Below are 19,784 nucleotides of genomic sequence, written 5' to 3'. Positions count from 1 at the left end.
CGGGTGCACACAGAGTATTTTGTTGAACACAAGCTTCGTAGAAAACACAGCTTTCCTCTTGAAATAAATGGAAGTGAGAAATATTTTTGACCTCATACTGGCTTTGTTTGGTTTAGAGAATTACACTAGCAGTTTCTGTTAACCAGATGTTCAAAGGAATGTTGAAAAGTGGGCTCAAAGTACCTGACAGTGTTCTGCGGTGTTGACCTTTCTAATGGGGCCAAAGGGAGCTGTGTAGTCAACTAGCATTAAATTTCAGGGGGATGTCTTAGGCTCCTCTAAGAGTTTGAGCTTTTTAGCTCCTAGAAATACCTGGGTGATGTGACAGCTCATGGCGACATACTCCTGAGGATGAAATAAGGAGGCCAGGAAAAGGCTCGGGGTCTTTGCGATACAGCTTCTAGGCAATGATGACAAATTTTGAGGGGGGCAAGAGGGGAGGTGTTACATTTCCTTTTCTTGGACTATCAGTGGCAAGATTTCGACTTCAGTAAATAGGAGAGGGTGGATATTAGGTTGAAAGCTGTGTTCTGCGAGCCAGGTCTTTGAGATACTTAAAACACCAAACAAGTAGGTGACAAAGATTTAGAAGGGATCCCTGCTGTATGTAGGTGTATTCTGGCCAATGGATTCCAAGTTACTTTTCAGAAAAGGACTGTAGCTACTGAAAAATGTGAAGGCTTGCAGCTGGCATTTCAGCTTTCCTGAATAGCAGTTACCCACCCTCATCCTTCTAAAAGCAGTGAAATGAGATGTCTAGGGAGAAAAATTGGTTCCTGCTAATCCTTAAAAACAAGCCAGTTGTCTGCCTGGGTGACTGGGGGAGGGTTTTGTAAAGCAGGAGAGCTGGCAAATGTGGGGATATTTTTATGAGTAGAAGACTGCAATATGTGTATATTGTGATGTGTGCCTTCTGTTTGTTTTTGCTGTGGCCTTTATTGTGTTTGATGGCAGAAAACTTTGTTCTCTAGAGTACTGTTTGGAGTTTTACTCAATTTATTCCTTCCTTAAAGCTTCAATTTATTTATTTTTCAAAAAACAAATCTGGTTTATTCACATTTGCACCAGCTTTAGTAACAACACAGGGTTGTCCTCATAAACTGTATGAATATAGAATCAGGTTCTGAATTTAAAAACAAACACTATTGAAATAAAGCTAGAAAAAATAGTTCTGAGCAGAGCCAGATATGGCTGTATACTTCATCTTAAAGATGAAGCGTGTGAATCCAGAAAGGGACAAGTCCCCTCCCTTTGACTAGACATAATGTGCTTCTAGACTACTTTTTTTGGAATACCTAGGCACATTTTTTAATATATATATATTAATCAGAGTAGGCTTTTGTGCAACTATGGGGTCAGTGTTGAGGGAGAAGTGGGGGAAGTTGAAGCAATCCTTTTGCAGTACAGATGTTTGCTCTCAAAGGGTGCTAGACACCCAAAAATGGAGCATCATCTTTGGTAAAGGTTTGTCAGATGTTTTCTTGTCCACATGCAACGAAGAATTTATTGCAACACTCTATGCCCATGCCTCAGGCACTGGCTAAGAAAAAACAACCTCAAGCAAATATTTTTGCCTTGTGGGTTCTTTTTTTTTTTTTTTTCTTCTTTCTTGGTTGTTTGTTGTTGTTGTTCAAAAGCAGGTTGCCAGTGTGCTGAGGGGTAAAAATGGGGGACCAGATCATCAAAGGGCATTCTGAGAGATAATTATTCTTTACTATGGCATTTGAAATAAATAAAAAAAATCAGTGTTTTTTTTTTGGGGGGTGGGGAAAAGGGAATTTGCTTTTTGACCTGACCAGTTCTGTAGCTCCACCAGAACAGCTGCAAAAATGGAAATAGGGTGAGGAAGAAAACCTTGCCATTCAAGTTTTTCATTGAAAGTAGTAAGCCTGTGGTCACTGCTGTTACCGCTGCTGTTATCTCATTCGCCATTCTCCCACACAAAGTGACGTTAGCGTAACAGAACCGAAGTCCTCCCCCTCCTATGAATGCTGTATTTCTATTTTGCTGACACTTTTCCAGGGGATTTCACTTGTGACCAGTTTTGCTTTAGGCCATTTTTTTTTTATTATTATTTTTTTAAAGTTACTTCTTGTGTTAAGACTACATCTAGGAGTTCAGCTGTATGTAGTCATAAGCCAAACCCCTTTGGCACCTGGCACACAGTGAAATGGCTTTTCTCTACCCTCAGGTGTTATTTAACTTGGAGGAAGAAAATGACTCATACTGAGTACCCACTAAAAGAATATCAGAAGGCAGTTTCTGCTTTCCTGTAATCTAGCACTGATAGTTTTGGTTCAGGCTATTGAAGTTTGCCGGAATCTATTCTTTCAGAGCTGCAACTTGAAGTTAGCTCCAGATAAAAATTATCGAAGGTAGATTTCGGACATCAGGCGGAGCTGGGATCCAGAATGAGCAGGAGTCCCAACAGCTAACAAATCCAAGGCTGCCTGTGACAGCAGTGCCGTGCTGTGCTGGGGAGCATGTGGCCGGGAAGAGCCTGAGTGACCTAGGAGGTATGACAGATCTCCGCCAGCCGAGACAGCTCGCACGCAGGCTTAGTCAACCTTGTTTTCCTGGCTTTTGCGTCTTGTAAACACCACTTGGCAGCTGTGTGTGATAAATCCCTGCTTGAAGTGAAGATGATTACTATCAGGAGGGGATCTTGGGGCCGGCATTTCCCCATGTGTGCGTGCAGGGGGGGAGGCACCTCGTGGGATGGCGGGGCGGGGGCTGCAGCATTGCACACACATCTCCTGGCTTCTGTCATGAACTCAACGTGTGTGTCCATAAAACCCTCAAAGAGCTGCTGCTGGCCTTGTGTACTTGGGAAGGAAAGATCTCAGGGGTACGGGTGCTAAGCTCAGCAGGAAAGGAGTGGCAGAAGAAAGTAGGTAGAAGCTGGGGATGTGGCTGGCTTGGTGAAATAGCTGTGTGGGGGGGATGGTGGGGGATGACGATCGTGGTTTCCCTCTGGAAGAGGAAGAAAGTGGAAACCCAGCCTCCTGGAGCCCCCCGCCAGCCCTCAGCTCCCAGCCAACAGCACTGAGGCCGCACTGTGCACCCGTCAAGGTGTGTTTTCACCAGACATTTTTCTTGTTCACACTTGAGAGCTGTTCCTGTAGTATTTCCTAGCTCTTTTAAAGTTCGTTCTTGTTTTTTTTTTTTTTTTTTTTTTCTTTTTTCCTTCTTCCTCCTCTTGGCGTATTGCAGTTGTCAACTTTCCCCGTGGCTTTTGCCAAGTAGGGATTATTGGCACAAACACAGCGCGTGTTTGCTTCTCAGGACATGACTTGTTTTAAGTCTCCTGTTCAGTGACTGCCTGAGCTCTTACGTCCCTGTCCCATTTCCCTAGGTTAGCAGGCTCTTCTCCATCAGCTCCGGTGTCTGGACTAAGGGGAAAGAGCGTAGACGAGCCACTCTCTCTAGCAAAACGTCACTTAAAGCTGTCGCTGTTCCAGACGTGGTAATTGCATCCACGTGTGCTGTGTGCCATTCACTGTCTGCTCTGGTCTCTGTCATGACAACGAGTGCCTGGAGATCTGTGAACACAGAAAAGCAAAAAAAGTCATTATGACTGCACTACCAAGCCAGCGCTCTGACTGCCTTCTCCATCCAAGGTTTGCACCCGTGGCTGCTGACAGCACAAAGCTGTAGCATTCAGCAATTTTGCTCACCTCTCCCTCTGAAACTGCAGCTTCACTTGGCTTCCAGCTCACCTTTACAAAGCTTTCTGAAGGCTTTGGCATCGGGACTACTCCTGGCAAGTGTCACCAGGCTGGCCGTGCCAGCTTGCAGGCTGGGGTAGGCACCAACAGCAGAACTGCCGTGTGGCCCCTCTACCTAACATGCACCAGCTGCCAAGGCTGGTGCAGGCCTGAGTAGGCCACAGCTGTCTCCCAGCTCCTCACTGTACCACTGGAGAGCAGGGTTTTGGTCAGATTTTGTGTATTTCCACTGACAGACTTGTTAGTGTTGCCCTTTCAGCTGCTTGCACCAATGTGTAAGGAACCTGTAGACGTGCGTGCAGGTAGCAGCGCTTTGAAACCGTGACTTAACTGGGTGCAAAACTGGGCTGACTGCGAGCAGCTGGCAGCTGCCTGTCCCCATCAGTGCTTGGACAACTTCTCCAAGACCACAGACCGGGGCTGTGGCTGTTTCCTCTCACTGCAGCCAGCCCTGGGCAGTGAGCCCTGCCGGTAGGTGTGTGGCAGTGTGAGCCTCTTGCAGCAAGGAACTTTATGAACCCTGCACGTGGTGTTTGTTGTGAGCCTTTTGTCAAATCGTTTGGCTGATGATGAAGAGAACTGAGCTGACGGTGGCAAGAGCAGTTCAGTCTGGTGCTGTGGGTTTTGCAGCAGGTACCTATGTTTCCATGGCTTCTCTGAGCCTCTGCATCGCTGCCATAGAGCTGGGGAAATGCTGCCCAGGCAGAGGTTCCTGGAGCTCCTCCATCAGTGACATACAGAATCATATTTATAGGATCTGAAGAGAAACCGAAGCATTTCATGGACTGGAAAAGCTCAGCTACTTTTGGAGAATGTTAATCTTTATCAATAGTAAGGAAATAATTCCCAATTAATTCCTCAAGCGTGCTCCTGCTTCCGCCACTACAAATGAACAAGTAGGGCCAGAGAGACTTATCCTTGTCCTATCTAGCTGCAGCGTAAAAATGAGTAGTTTTCCCTACTGCAACTTTGCCTCTAGTGTTCTAGGTCTTTTGCAGGAGCAAAATTAATTTCTGTTTATTGGTGAACACATTTTAGTGTTTGGCTAGGGGCTTTCAGCCTCTTCATCTCTCTTCTAGAAGCTGCTGCTGGAAAAGACATTCTCGATCATAAATTGCCACCAGCTTATAGATTTTACTAGAACTACTTTTTACTTCAAAAAAAAAAAAAAAAAAAATCACTCGACTGATTGTAGGAAGCACATGATGGCCTCCAGCTTGCTTTTGTGCGTAACTTGCCTTGGAAGAAGTTCTGGACAGCAGACACATAACTGATGGTAAGGATCACAACAGTTTTGCAATTTGACTGAGTAAGCATTCAGCTGTTTTGCCAGAGCCTGTAATTTCACTTCCTCTTCTAGCCTCGATGTTCTGATTGCCTGACCTCGTGCTGAATGTCTTATTTTGTTTTCTTTTGTACGTCTAGTATCATTCCTTGTTTGAACTCTCCCTCTATCGTCTCTATCCGTTTGACTTGACAGTGCTTACATAATGCTATGCATAGCCCATTTAAGTAGGATAGAGATTATTTTGACTGGTTTTGTACTGCCTGGAAAGTCATCTCATCCTTGCTAGTCCACTAAACTAACCACAACAAATCTGGCTCTGATGCAAACGAATCAACTTCTGTTCATGAGAGGACGCACATCTTCCCTGTGTAGTCTGGCTTTTTTTTTTTTTTTTTCTAGCTTCTGCTTTCTGTGCTGTGGCAGACATAAGCCTAAAAGAAGAGCAATTAGTAATAAAATCCATCGGGTGTTTTTAAGAACCGAGAAGCTTCCCCAGGTGGACTTCCCAGCAGGTGAGGTATGAAGCAGACCTTCCTCTGCCAACCTTAGCTAAAGGTTAGTTCAGGTTATCGTATTAAATGCTACCTAGGCGGTTGCTGCTGTAACTCATTCTTCATGTTCAATTCAGCTGGCTTGTGCTCAGCCAAGGTATTTTCAGTGGTACGCTGCCAACTTTCTACAAAGGCTTCCTCAAAAGTTTTTCTCCCTTAGCTGGTGATACATGGGAAAACCTCCTGTAAATATCTCCTTGTAGTTCAGAGATTTACATCTGCAAAGCACATACTGTGTGGTAAAGCTACCAGTCCCTCCACCTGAACCCCCTTGCTCCTGCACAAGCAGCTTCAGCCAACTTCATCTCCTTGCCTGGTCAGTAAATTAATAGATATGTGCTGAATCTGCGAGACATCTGGTTTTACATCTCACCTACTTTGCTCATGGGGGCAAGAGGGAAGGTCCTGGCCACCCTCTGAAGGGAGGGTGGCACTCCCTACTATCTTTTGGACCCCAGGAGGAGGTAATGGGGACACAGGTCTCTCAGTGGGAGAGTTCCCACTTGCTCCTTAACCTGGCTGGGAACCTGGGGGCAGCAGGAGCGGTGTGGGTCCCCTGGTCAGCAAGCAGTTTCTCGAGCTCCCTCTAATTGAAACAAGCAGCATCCATGTGGGCTGGGGTTGTGCGTGCATCATTTTCTTTCCTATTTACACCCGTAAGCAGCAGGTATTTCCGCTCTGAGAAATTTCCTTCCAAGCGGGGTGATTCAGAAAGCTCAGGTTTCCTCCCACGGGGTCGAGCGAGCGAGGCGGGCAGCACGGATCAGCTGATGCCCATGTTAGTCAGACTTTCTGCATCTGCCTCAAAAAATGACTTGCTGGCGGCTCTGCTGAGGCAGGAAACGTGACCCCGCTAGCCGCTTTGTTGTGCTTGCTGAACCTGGAGGGAACTTGCTTTCAGCCTCTCTGTTCCCCTGCAGATTTGCCTTCCACCCTCGCCTTGCCCCAGCCCTCCTTCACATGCTCCTGGCCGGGCATCGCCTGCAAGGCACAGGGAGAGCTGCAGCCCCGGTGCATCGCTTGTGCAAGGACGAGGCAGAACTCGCTGTGCCTCCCTCCCTGCGGGATGCGCTTCCTCCCAAGGAAATCCCCCACTGCGAGGCATCCTGGGAGCCCAGCCCTGCGGATTTTAAAAGGCAGCCAGAAAGCGCTGCCTGGTACCGGAGGACACCTACGGGTGTTGAGAAAGCCCTCGGAAAGAAGCAAACGTTTCAGTTAGGGATAAGGAGAAGAAAAACGCAGTCCTTCCCACTCCTCGGCTCTGTGGTTTGTCTGAGCTCACTTCCTTGGGATACATCAGGGTTTGATCTGTAAAAAGAGATATCTAAAAACGTGTAAAATCTTAACTGTTCTGGTGATAGCAGCGTAATCTGCCTTTGATCACGTAAAATGTCAAAGCACAGCTCTATCTGCTGCCCAGGGACTGCAGGAAATGCACAGGCACTTACGCAAATGCATAGAGAAGGGGATGCTTTGCAGGGCTGGTGGGCTGGGGGGGAGATGGCTCTTGCTGGAGCTTTTGGTTCGTGGATCATGGCTGGATGGTTTGGCAAACCTGGCTCTCCCATGTCACTGTTCTGCAAGTTCCCAGGGCTCCTGTTCCTGCTGTGACTGTGTCTGCGAACTGCTCACAGCCCAGTTGTGCAATCCTTGGGTGCTGGGAGGTTTCCATAGCTCTTTTCATGAACACTGGTGGCATTTACCAGCAGAGTCAGCAAGCTGGGTTCTTTGGCTGTGTTTTTTCTCCAAATAGCCACAGGGACTGCAGTGTTCATGTTTTGCCTCTAAATCCCCATGACTTTGGCCAGTTAAGGGATATTTGCACATGGGTGGGTGAATCTGACAGCAAGAGACAAAACAATTTCTTTGAGAACCTTGAGGGGAGCCAAGGCTGCACCAGAGCCTGACCAGGGCAGGAGGCAGCAGCAGCACAGCGGGGCACAACCCGCAGCTGGGGAGCTGTCAGGCAGGACTTTAACTCCGTGCAAAATGGGAATTTTCCTCTTTCCCAGATTTGCAAAAGATTTTGCAAACCCTCGTGAGAGACAGTTTGGGTATAGCATAGGAGTGCATCCATCACTGCGTTCACAACAACCGCACTTCGTAGCACTTAAACCAGATCCTTTCCCTCTCCTTTATTATGTTTGGTGCACAAGATGAGTGACAAGACACTGGACTCTGGTACTTCACCTGACTTGCTTTAATTTGCACGTTGAAGGACCTGCAGAAAGCTGTCAAGAGAGCAGGATGAGCCCTCCATTACTTGGTTACACCAACAAGACTCCTCTGGCAGCTGTGCCATGCTATGCCTGAGGATGCAACCTGCTTTTAGGGCAGGCTCCATCATTTTTCCTAGGCTGCGAGTGTTGCACAGGTGCAGAACAGCTTGCAGAGGAATGTGGGGCAGCGCTACCGAAACTGGGTGCAAGTTTGTTGTGCTGGCTTTGTTTGTTTTTTTCACCTCAGCGATAATTCTTAACCAGCGTGCAATCTCTGTTCTATGTACTTTACAACTCCTCGTGATTTACTGTGATAATCGAGAACTTAAAACAGAAGCCCGGCCCTGAACCTTTTCACTACAAGGAAAACAAGACCTTTGCACTGTCGGCTGAGCTCAGAGCCTCCATCCACGGCTCAGCCTCTTCTCAGGTGCAAAGAGCCCCAAAGTCCACGGAAGTCATGCTGGTGGCAGAGTGTTTTTCACTGAAGTAGGCGGAGACCGAGCGCTTTACTATGACACGAGATCTCTCCTGTCGGCCTGCTTGTAAAAAAAAAAAGAGAGAAGAGAAGGCACCCAACTGGTGGAAACAAGAGTATAAATGCCAGGATCACCAACAACATGCTGCCCATGGCTCAAAGTACAATCCGTGATGGGTAGGTGCTGAAACATTAACCAGACCTTGGGAAAGCGTCTGTAGTTGCCGCTTCGTGTCCACAGCAGCCCTCTGGCAAGCCGGGAGCGAGGGCTGTGCTGTTGCTGTGCCGGGAGAAAGGGCACGGCAGTGTTTGCGCAGCGCAGCTGGACCCGCCGGCGATGGCCCCACAGGGTGTGCATGTGTGGGGTGGTGTCAGGGGCTGTAGTGAAAAGTTACGAGATTTTCCAGAGGGGGCCAGCACCCTGAGCCTCCCCAGATGAGCTGCAGGTTGTGGGAAGCATGAATAGTTTACGAAATTGAGGGCTGCAATGGCCAAGGGAGAAGGGGGATACTGGGGATGCTTTTGGGCTCACACCTTGGAAGGTCTGGATCTGGGTGGTGGATTTAGTATTTATATTCTGCATTTATTTATTTTTGCCGCTGGTGAGCTGTGCTGGCAATGAAGCGAGGAGGCACAACAAGCCAGCAGCCGTTCTCGACTGCGCAAGCATTGTAATTGCTGCTCCCTGAACTCATCTGACACCAGGTACGGGCAAACATCCCTCGCCGCCCGGATGGGTGACAGTACATAAATCTTGGGAGCACTCTTGGGAATAATGAGCCTTTTCCAACTCTGCCTTTGAAGTCCGAAGAAGTTGTGTGTGCTTGGTTGATAGACGGTGGCCCGGCGTGGCCCGGCTGTGCGTGGTGGTGCAGCACAGCTCCCAGGGCCTTGTCCTCACCCAGAGGAGGGGACAGCCGAGCTCGACACTCTCAGCTGTAGAAGCTGTCACCTCCTTCCCGAACGTGATACCGCCAGCAGGGAGCTGGCCTGCAGTGTTTTCTGAAGCTTGGTGCTGGGCCAAAAGCCATTCTGCAGTGCCCGCCCCTGCCATATAGGTGTGTAATATTAACTCACCTGGTTTCCGCTGCGGGCTCCTCCACAGCTGCTAACGTATCTCCACGTGTTATCAGTACGTCTCTGCTACAGACTTCCTCAGTCTGGGTTTAAGGGACAACATGTTCCTGTTCGGGAGAAGCAAGGGGATGTCCTGCCCTGCTCGTGCTGAATCACTCTTACCTGGCAAGGGCTGGCAGAACGGCGAGGCCATGTTTTATTGTAGTGTACTACAGCTGCAGAAAAAGTGTTGGATTTGGGGTTTTTATCGGACGACTATTTCCTGATCAGGTTGATGAAGTCTTTAGGTGGAAGACTTTGCCTTCACATCTCTTTGTCAAACAATCGCTCTCCGAGTAGTGATAAAAGAACAAACATGCTCAATTACGACGCTTTAAATCATACAAGCCATTTCCAAAGACAAATAACAAGATCACAGCAGGTGAGTTTTCTTTTAGCAAACACCACAAGACACAAACCATCAACATTCACACGGTGTTCAGCCCACCACAATGCAGCCTCTCCAGCTGGGTCTTTGGAGGCGCACTAGTAGGAATATTAAACCCCACTGAATACCTTCTCATGATATTCATAATTTAACCCCAACCGTGCACGTGTGTGACCAATACCGTGGACTGTGACTGCGGGGCACCAGAGCCAACCCCCCAGTGATGCTGAGGACTGTGCCACAACTCCTGCTCAGCCCCTGCTCCGCACACCATGCTTGTGCCGTGGTGGCTGGAGCCCTCTTAGGTGCTGTCAATATTCTCAGAAGCAACTTCTTAGAAGGAGCAATGTGGGAATAAGTGTGTTACTGTGTGAGCTGTCAGCAGATGTGCAAAGGACTTTTTGTATTGAAAAGGAAAAGAAAAAAAAAAAGCATTAAAAACACCATTGCCATGTTGCCCTCTGGGTTTACACAAATGTGGCACAGAGAAGAATTAGGCTTTTGCAGTTTCATGTTTCCTTGACCTTTTGAGAGAGGAATTAAAAATCGGATCCAACTTCTGCTCCAAGTTACAATGCTGAAAGTCCAGAGCAAATATAATGTACTGGCCCCTGAGGTGTGGGAGCAGAATTTCATCTTGCCTTCTGAAAAACCTGAGAGAGAGCTGAGGTATAAAGAGGCTCAAATAAAAGCTGGATCATCTGAGTGCTAAACCTCTCTCCCAGGTGGGTGCAATTACTGGTGTGTAAGCAGATTCCTTCACCTGCTCTGGTGGGGTTTCTGACTTGGGATCAGTGCAAGGTAAGGAGAAAATACACGTCTCCTCCAGCATGATGTCTGCTCACAGTGTGACGAGGAGCGTGCCGTGGGAAGAAGCTCGCAGCCAGCAGCATCCCTGCTGTGACTCAGCTGCTGGAGCCCGGCGGTGCTGGCCGTGCCTGCTGCAGCAGCAGCAGAGAGGCAGGCAGAGCTGCTGTGCCAGCACCCATGTCGCTTGACACTTAGAAAGCCCTCGGACCATTAACACTAAGCTCATGCATGCTGCATGACATGAAAACATTTCCAGTTAAAGATCATTTCAGACTGTCGTTATATTGACTTACGCAAATGTTGACAAACAAAATCTGCTTGGATTATGCTCTAACGACAAGCTCTGCGTGCTTCAACAGGTTTTCTTTGTTTTGGCTTGGTTTCTTGTATTTATTTTCAGCCGTTCACTGCTAAGACGTATTTTTGTTCTGAGAGGACAAATGCAGCGGGGGGTTGCTTCCTACCTGGAATCTCGACATTGCCTGGGAGAAGCTGGCTGCCACGAATCATCACAGCAAAATGCTGTACAGCACACACATAGCTTTTTTTTTTTTTTTTTTTCCCCTTTTGGAGACAAGCACGTGGCTATTAAACAAAGGACAAGAAGTGAGGGGAGTACACTGCAATTTGCTAATGTGTGGCTGGGTTCCCAGTTCCCTGTGCATTCCTGCAGCCAGACTGCAGTCGTCATGATGCTATTGCCAGGAAAGATGTAAACAAAAGGAAACTCTCTCTGTCAGTTGAAGCATTAGGTTAATCGTGCAAAACAATACTTTGTAGTCATTGAGGTCGAGCCATATGCTCCCTAGTTATCATAGATGTTATTCGCTCTATACAGATATACTGCTTCATTGGCATAAAGGACCGGTTTTTACATCTCTTTAAATCACAGCAGTATTTACTATGTGGTGAGTCAGGGCACTGAGAAAGGCCATTGGACCCTGTCATGTAGGACTGTGACTTAAAATTCAGTTGCTTTAGGCACAGCTCTTTTGGGATCACTTGGAGATTGGCAGAGAAACGTTTTTCTGTTGAAGTAGTTAAACGATCATCTTTATGCCTCAGTCAAATTTCACAACTGGAAATTATTCTGGGGTGAAGTCTCCTTTTTTTTTTTTTTCCTGACACTGCAATCACAACTGCGAAACTTCACTTAAAGGCCGGTGTTTATTCTGGGTTAAAACAGCTGCTAGCGAGATGGGAACAAGACTCAGACTCTTCTTTCCCACCATGAGGGCTTACACAAGAGCAGTGACAGCCATGAACTGACCTGGAACTTTTAACTCACATTATTTGTGTTAAACCTGTGCCATGTCCTCCTCTAATCGGTGTCTTTTCAGCTGTGTGTGATGGAGCCCTGCCCTGTGCAAGCCCTGGTGTTGTCCAGGGACTTGCATCTCCTGTGTCTTCAGCTGGGGTTTAGAGAGCTGCTTGGGAGCATGATGTTGCCCCAACATGTTTGAGACTTGCAAACTGCATGGTGTACATAGTAGTCGTGGTGGTACTGATGCCCTGGGAAGGGATGTCAGATACTCAGAAACTATTTAATGAAATTTTGCTCCACGACGGGAAGGAATTTCCCCTTCAGCTGTTGCTACAGACTGTAACAGCAAATGCTTTTTTCACAGATTGAATTATTGCAGTTTTAATTATGGTGTCAACCCTCTTCTGCCCCATCCTTCTTCTTTCCACTTTCTCCTTCCCTAGGGCCACTGGTGGGACTCCCTGCTGCAGCTCTCAGTGCCGCAGCCTGTGTTGTCCGTGCTTGTTTTGCCCCAGTACCAAGGCTGAATGCCATGGCAGTTTTGCTGCATCGCCTGTGAACTGCCTGGACAGTGTCAATCTTTTACCTTTCACTGTCAGCGGTTGTGTAGAGAGATGAGGAATGACACACACATAGGTGGAACGGATATCTCCATCTCCCCTTAGGGCTAGGGTAGGTATGATTTGCCAGACCTAGCTACAAATTGAAGAAGTCTCAGTATTTTATTTTATTTTTTCCATGTGATAGGAAAGTTTTCTTCCTAAGACCAGCAAAACAACTGGAGCACCCTGACTTATTACCATGAACACTTGTTTCACCACCTTCCCCCACCCAAAAAAAAAAAAAAAAAAACGAAAAGAAAGAAAAAAGGACATGCTAGAGGATGACAAATAGCACAGCCCAATTCATGCAATGCATTAACATCTCACCGCTACACACTTTCTGGAGCATACACAACAAAAGAAGGAATGATTACAGTTCTGGTTCAAGGACCACAGCAATCCAGCGCTGAACACGCACTTGTGAAGCAATTCCAGACTGCAATTTTGAGCACCGATAGCCAGTACAATAGGAAAAATAAGCCACGCTGTATTAAGGACATGCCTTTGATAATTCTCTCTTTATAGCTAAAAGCCAGGGATAGCTGGTAGGCTTGGCATCCCGCTGGGGAAATGGGATAGTTGCACAGGAAGGGGTTGCCTTTTGCCATTTCACATCTACGCTCCCAATTTCTAGCCTCCAGCCTGAACCCTGTGCCTCAGCACGCGGCTGTTTGCACAAGTGACTTATCGTGCCTCTGCGAGCTACCCGGCACCCAGAAAACATCCTTCTCACTGCTCTACTGCTTTAACTCCTTTCAAGGCCCATCCCTTTCTGCAAACCTTTGACAGCTTTAAAACGTCGCAGAGCAGCAGCTTCCTGGGGACGCTCTGGGGCTGGGCAACCTCTGGATTCTCCGTCGGCACTGAAGCGCTCCAGCATTTCTCCTCTTTGAATAGAGCTGGCAAAATCCGTAATTGCTTCCATTCTGCTTGGCTAGAAAAGAGAAAAAGCCAGGCACCCCACCACGGGGACTGCTCAGCGCAGAGCAGATACGATGGAGGCCTCTGCACCAGGGCTCATCCACCAGAGGTGATGGCTGTGCTCAGGCTGTTTTTTTGTTTGCTTGTTTTCTTTCTCCATTTTCTCTCTCTCTCTTTATATTTTTTCCCTTTCATGTGTTTTTTTCCTTCCCCTGGGTGGAGCAGCACCAGTGAGGTGATGACTTACCTGCCACAACTTGGGAGATAGAGATCTTGAACTGACAACGTTCACACAATGCCCCAGTAGAGCTTTTCTGGCTCTAATTTCTATGATTATGTTGTTACCGGATCAGTGAAGAGAACCATGAAAAACACAATTACCAGGAAGCCCTGCTCCTTTCCTTGTCTCTTTGTCTTGCTGCAGATTGGGCATGTGACTCACAGAGAAATAGAAGACCGGCTGTATTCGTTTGTATGACCCAAAAGGGTGCTGCCTGCTGATCAGACCCAAGCGTGGGAAAGCCTGGCCGCTGGCTGAAAAGGCCGCTCACGTCATGTTTTGCAGCTGGCAGTCGAACGCATCCTGGTGAATCAGGCGACAGCAGCTACCTTGCCTGCTACGACGGCAGCTGAGCAGGAGCAGAGGCGCTGCGAAAACCTCCCTCCTGCATCGGCAGCACAGGGAAGGGAGGAATGAAGGTTGTCAATGAGCTTGGTACGGCAGGACGGCAATTTTTGGGGGGTCTTTGGCGTGGCACCAGACTAAAGGAAAAGGGGACAGGCAGGCTTTGACTGTGGGTGTTGGTGGCAGGCTTGCTCAGTGCAAGCCCCCTTGTGCATCACGGGCTGCTCGGGCAGACCCCGACCCTTCTGATGCACAGCAGGGAAGGAGAACCTCGTGGGCCGACTGCCACTCCAAGTATTATGAATTGCTATCAAAAAATATTGTCTGTCTCCAAGTTAGCACAGACTCAGCAGATTTGATGGGCAAGCATGCTCCGAAGGGATGGTTAAAATGTGTTATTTGCCTATTGCGTGCTGCAAAAATAAATATCCGAAGCATGAGAGAACAAACCTTGGCAAACAAAAGCGTCAACAAGCTGTGTTTGTGGGGGAAGGCTCATCATTTGGAGGGAACGTTGAGCTGGAAGGGAACACTGAGTATAAATAAGGATAAAGTTTACCTTAAGCAGGCATGAAAGGCAGGGCTATGAGCCACAGCTTGGACTTTGCCATTCTTCCGGTGAGACAAGGGTTTGTAACACGTCTGCTATCTCGTGCTCTCTGATGTGGCCTCACTGCAGAACGATACCAGCCACTGCAGGAAGGTTTTTAAACAATAAGACATTTTTAGTGGGGGCACCCCTAGTTTGTCAGTTTATGAGTGACCAGGGAAGCTGTGAATTCCCGCAGATGAAGGGATCCCACTGTCAGATCTCAGTAGTAAAATATGGTAAAACTTTTAGCTGAAGTTTTGCTGCCTCTAGATCACAAATCTTTTTGATCTCCCTGGGTCTCAAGAGTGGACAAATGGTACATGGTGGATCGCTGGCATGCTATTCGTACGGTTGTGAGGCGTATAGACTGAAATATGTTAAAATGCCAGCATTTGCTGGTACAGCCGAGAGCAGTAACACCATCTGGAAACACTGCTACAGGATTTGGTGACTGTTGTTGTTACACCGACTGGGAAAAACCCAGCCAGAAGGCAGGGTGAAGGGAAGCCCAGCCACTTCTGCTCAGCACCTCAGAGATATTTCGGCCGTCCCTGGGGATGAGCACGGTGTGGCGAAACACTGAGTGGTGCAGAACTGCTCCAGGCCTTGTTGGCCACCGCCCGCCCAACATCTGCCATCCCTGGTGGGATTTGGCCAGTCCCTGTGCAGAAGTGCCTTCAGAGGTTTTCCTGAAGATCAGGGGTGGGATGACGGCGGTTTTTGGCCCATGAGGAGCCCTGTGCTGAGGGCACTGCCAGGGCCAGCAGCGCGGCTCTGCACCCAAGACCTGGCAGGATCAGTCTTGGGCTCTGAGCACTAGGAGCGAAACAAGTCCCTGGCTGGGCCTTTATCCTCAGCCACCTCAAGTGAAGCCTTTCGGCGGTTCCGGGCAAGTGAATTTGTATTGAAAACCCACAGCTCTTACAAGCAGTGCATTAATTATTTTATTAATTTGCTCTTTTTACATTATGGGAAACATTCATCTATTTACATTTTCCTGTCCACACACAAACTAGATAGATAATCCTATGAAAACCCAAATCATTAAGCCATAAAAACACTCTCCTCTGTCTAAAGGCTTTCAAATTTGTGTCTTTTGTTTCAAATCAAAAACATTTTTAAAATCACATTTGGGAATGCAGGTAGGCCAGTGATTTACATTCCTGTTACTTAAAATATGTATTTGACCTTTTTCCTTTAAAAAAAAAAAAATCAAAAAAAGAAACAACCAAAAAAACCCAATAAATTCACAAAGATACAGTTCAAATTAAAATGATAGTGCACATCAAAGCGTTAAGGGAACACCAATAAATAAACTGAAATATATTACAAATAAATTATTTCTATTTACCTTTTCAAATATTAAAAATCTTTAATCCATTTCTTCATCTTTCTTTACAAAAAGATTATGAGAATTTCATGGAAACATCTGCAAAAAATATAATAAATACTTTTTTTTTTTCTTTTTAACTTTTGAAGCAGGAGACAAAACCAACCTTTTCTAAAATTTCCCCGAGGAAAAAAAAAAAAAAGAAAAAAAAAAGAAATACTTTAGTACGAAAGTGAAACAGAATATAGGCATTTTTAATATACACTGGGCAGGTTAGACTAAAAACAAATAGTTACAAAAACAGATGATACAGCAAATATACTATTTGTGTATTAGTACTGGTAAATGAGTCAAGTGGTTAACTCGTGGCATTCTAGGGGCAGAAGTATTATATTTTATATTTACCGGTCTTGGCTTTATTTTTAAAATTTTGCTAAAAAACTAAGCAAACATTGCAATTCTCTCTCCAGAGCCAAATGATCTAACAGGCATTCAGCTAAGAATATTTAAAATATATAAGAAAAATAGTCTGTGATATACAAATACAATAATTCTTAATATACAAGACTAGATAGTCTTCCCTTTTCTGCTTTTTTTAGGGGGGCACTTGCTAGATATAAATTTCTGTAGCCACTTGTCAACCAAAATCTTAACTCATCTTTCATAAAACATCCACAAAACTAAATAATCTGAAACACAGCTGTGAATGTGGACTCTCACCTGGATACAGCTTTGTATACCTCAGTACAAATGAGTTCCAAATAATTAATACTTAATATGACTATATGCTCAAAAGTGGCAGTTGGCACTAGTATATACTGCAAACACGGTGAAGTTTCGTTGCTGCTAAAAGTCAGATGAAGTGTTTCAAAACTAGCAAACACACGGGTATTCGAACGCTGAGAGGGTCAAACCTTTCAAAGCTCCTATAACACAAAGCACTCTAGGGTTACACTGGATTTCCGATTACTCTAGTTAAAAGTCTTTTATATATTAAATTATTAGCCCTTATCTTGTAAACCACAGCAGTAAGTATTTGTGCCCTGTTTATAAAGACATAGCTCAGATATCAATGGCTTTGAGAGGTAGCAAATTCTCTAGTGGTTTTAGTATGCTCTCGTGAAAATACTTGGTGCCAGAACCTATTACCTCTCCTATTTTCTTGAGTAAAATTAAATTAGCACCTGGCTATGATGTCGTAGGAAAAGAAGCTGTCTGGCATGACCTCGATGAATACTTTTAGCACGAGCTTCACTTTTCGATGACAATTTCCAATGCTCTGAAAACGCGAGCTGCAGGATTTCGCCAGCCCCGCAGTGGGAAGTCGCAGAGGCTGGGCCAGCTTTTAACAGCTAAGGGCATAGGAAGCCAGCGCTGGTTTGCTGCCCTCAGTGCACACCATGCCCCACCATGGGGCTGGCTGTCCCTAAGCCTGTCCCCAGCAGGAGCAGAAGGCCGCCTTCCTCTCCCAGGTGCCTCAGGTGATGGATGGGGACCGCAGAGCGGTCCGGAGAGCACCACCCTGGGACTCCGGGCATAGCCGTGTTGGCCAAACCTGCTGTCCCCAATTCTGCCGTACCCAGCAGGTGCCAGGGAGGCACGCGTGCGCACACCCACACCTTGTTGTCGTTGGCACATGGGGCACAGCTTTCCTCATGTTGGCACAAGAGCTTCCCGCGGCTGAGCGGGCAGAAGCCCCCAGCTCGGCTGGGGGGAGGCTGGGGGGCCAGAGAGCAGGGCCAACTGCTCCCGCTCCTCCCCAGCCCTATTGTCTGTGATTTACCCCCGGTATTAATGAGCTACTTGGGATGCATATTTTTCGTGATTGCAAAACAATGGCAGAAGCGGGGGTAGGAAAGCTTGTCGTGGAAAGAAATTAAGTTCATATTGATCCCGTAACTTGTGAAAAATACTTTATTGTTCTTGTTCAGATGGGTACTTTATACTATTAGGAGGAGACTGATTTAGAAACTTACTCCTAGATAACGGACCGTTTGGTGATAAGCAGTCTGCACGGTAGCATACAACCAGCTGTGGATAAAGCAAAGCCTCGCCTGGAGAAGCATCTCAGGCTCTGTGTACAACAATTCGCTTACAGGTGTTGGTGTGTGGCTGTGTGTACATGTGAGATCGGATAGTCCCACCAAGAGTAAGACATCAACAAAACCAAGCTTTTTTTTTTTTGCCTTTTTTTTTTTTTTTAACCAATATAATCCATACAATACAATACAAGAGGAATTGACAATACAGTACAATTTTAAAAACTCTTAATACTTGGACAAGAAAATCCTTCTTTTATATTATCTTCAACTGTCCTTGCTTCTTATCTCCTTCCTTTTCACTCTTTTATTGCCTTTCAAAATAGATTATTTCCCTGGAAGATCGAATTTACAATCTTCTGCTGATTGAAATGTTTAAGTAGTGATTGATGAAATAAAAATGAGGCAGTTTGTGCAGCTGTGAGTGTGCAGGCGTCTTTCCACAGGATCTTTTCTATCCCTCGCCATCTCACCTGCAGGATATGCTTCCATTTTTCACCCCCAGCTCTGTGTTTCTACCTCCCCCTCCCCGCTCCCGCCCCAACCTCTCCCCCCCCCTTTGTGACTCCTTAAATTCAGGTGAGAAGGTGTGATTCAGAGGTTTAGAATAAAGTGCGCCATCTGCTTTAGAAAAAAAAAAAAAGTAATAAAAAGAGGGGAATCCGAGTCATAGCTCCTTTCATCTTTTATGAGGAAGACGGCAGAGTCCAAAAGGATCACCCTGCGTGACTGAAATTTCCAAAATCCCCTGCGGTTTGATATTGCTGTACACTAGGTAACAGGCTAGCTTTAGATCAACTAAAGGTTGTGAGTGGGTTAAATGGAGCGCCTACTGTACAGGAGCGCGTGTGCATGGGAGTCTGAGCGCCGCGTTTATTGGTTTCAAACAGAAAGAGGATCGCACTCGTTTACATGAGGCAAGGTGGCAGCATCAGTACATGTGTGACAAAGCATCGTGATGACATGGGCAAACCTTCAGGAAGCGAGGGTGGTTAGAGGACACCTCTTGGAGGACCGACAACTACGCCACGGCGGTGGGATTCATCGGGGTCACCGGGACTGCGTACAGAGAGAGGGGAGGGAGGGGAAGGGGGAGAGAGCAGAGAGAGGAGGAGGTACAAATACTCGGTGGTGGTGACCTGGAGCAGGAGCCTAGAGGGGCAGATTGTACAGGAGACTTGTCTTGCCAGAGAGAGTCCTCCTGGTCGGATCCCTTCATAGCCTGGTCTGGGCTTCGGGGATGTATATCTCAATGCTTTCGGCGCTCTCGGTGGCTGAGTTCTGCCGGACGGACGCCGCGCGCTTGGCAGCCATCAGCCGCTTCCGGGCCTCCTGACGCTGCGAGCTCTCCAGAGAGCGTTCCCGGATGAGCGGCACCTGACCTTTCGATGGCTTCTTTGGCACTGGAGGAGGGACCCTTCTCTCCTGATCAAAGCAGAAGGTTAATGGCATTATACAGCTTCTCAGGGAAAGGCGGGAAAAACTAGGACGCGTCAGTAGTTAGAACACACATTTTACCTACGGTCTGTTAGCTCCTATCTGCCCTTTAGTCTTCAGTGAACTGGCTAGAAACTGAGCTAGAGAGGAGAGCGTCTCAGGCGCGGCCTCGTACCACCGGCACCGCTTCACGCGGCTGAGGAATAAATCCTGCTCTCGGCAGCGCGACCCCGGGGGGCCCCGGCTCCTGCAGCTCTGTTAACAAGCCCGGCTGACCGCAGCCGGCACCGCTGGGACGGGGCCGAGATGTGCACGTCACCTCGCCCCCCAAAAACGGCACCGAGGCAGCGCGAGGTGGTCCTGCGGCAGCGCTGGGATGCGGTGGGCTCGGCATCC

General features: G+C 47.2%; 1 protein-coding gene across 8 annotated transcripts in view; it reads right to left on the bottom strand.

The window, feature by feature from the left end:
- Positions 1–15,508: 15,508 nt before the first annotated feature.
- The window catches only part of DLGAP1 (DLG associated protein 1), a 410,173-nt gene continuing 405,897 nt past the window's right edge, over positions 15,509–19,784 (bottom strand). For all 8 annotated transcript variants that reach the window (XM_072034762.1, XM_027452003.3, XM_013094643.5 and 5 more), the window contains one exon: positions 15,509–19,376. In XM_072034762.1, the coding sequence (XP_071890863.1) occupies positions 19,167–19,376 (210 nt within the window). In that variant the 3' untranslated portion in view covers positions 15,509–19,166. The remainder of the gene's footprint in view (positions 19,377–19,784) is intronic.

This window comes from Anas platyrhynchos, chromosome 2, assembly GCF_047663525.1.
Source record: "Anas platyrhynchos isolate ZD024472 breed Pekin duck chromosome 2, IASCAAS_PekinDuck_T2T, whole genome shotgun sequence".
In the NCBI taxonomy this organism is placed as follows: domain Eukaryota; kingdom Metazoa; phylum Chordata; class Aves; order Anseriformes; family Anatidae; genus Anas; species Anas platyrhynchos.
Note: the sequence above shows the minus strand (reverse complement) of the source record. Positions and strands in the feature narration are given on the sequence as shown.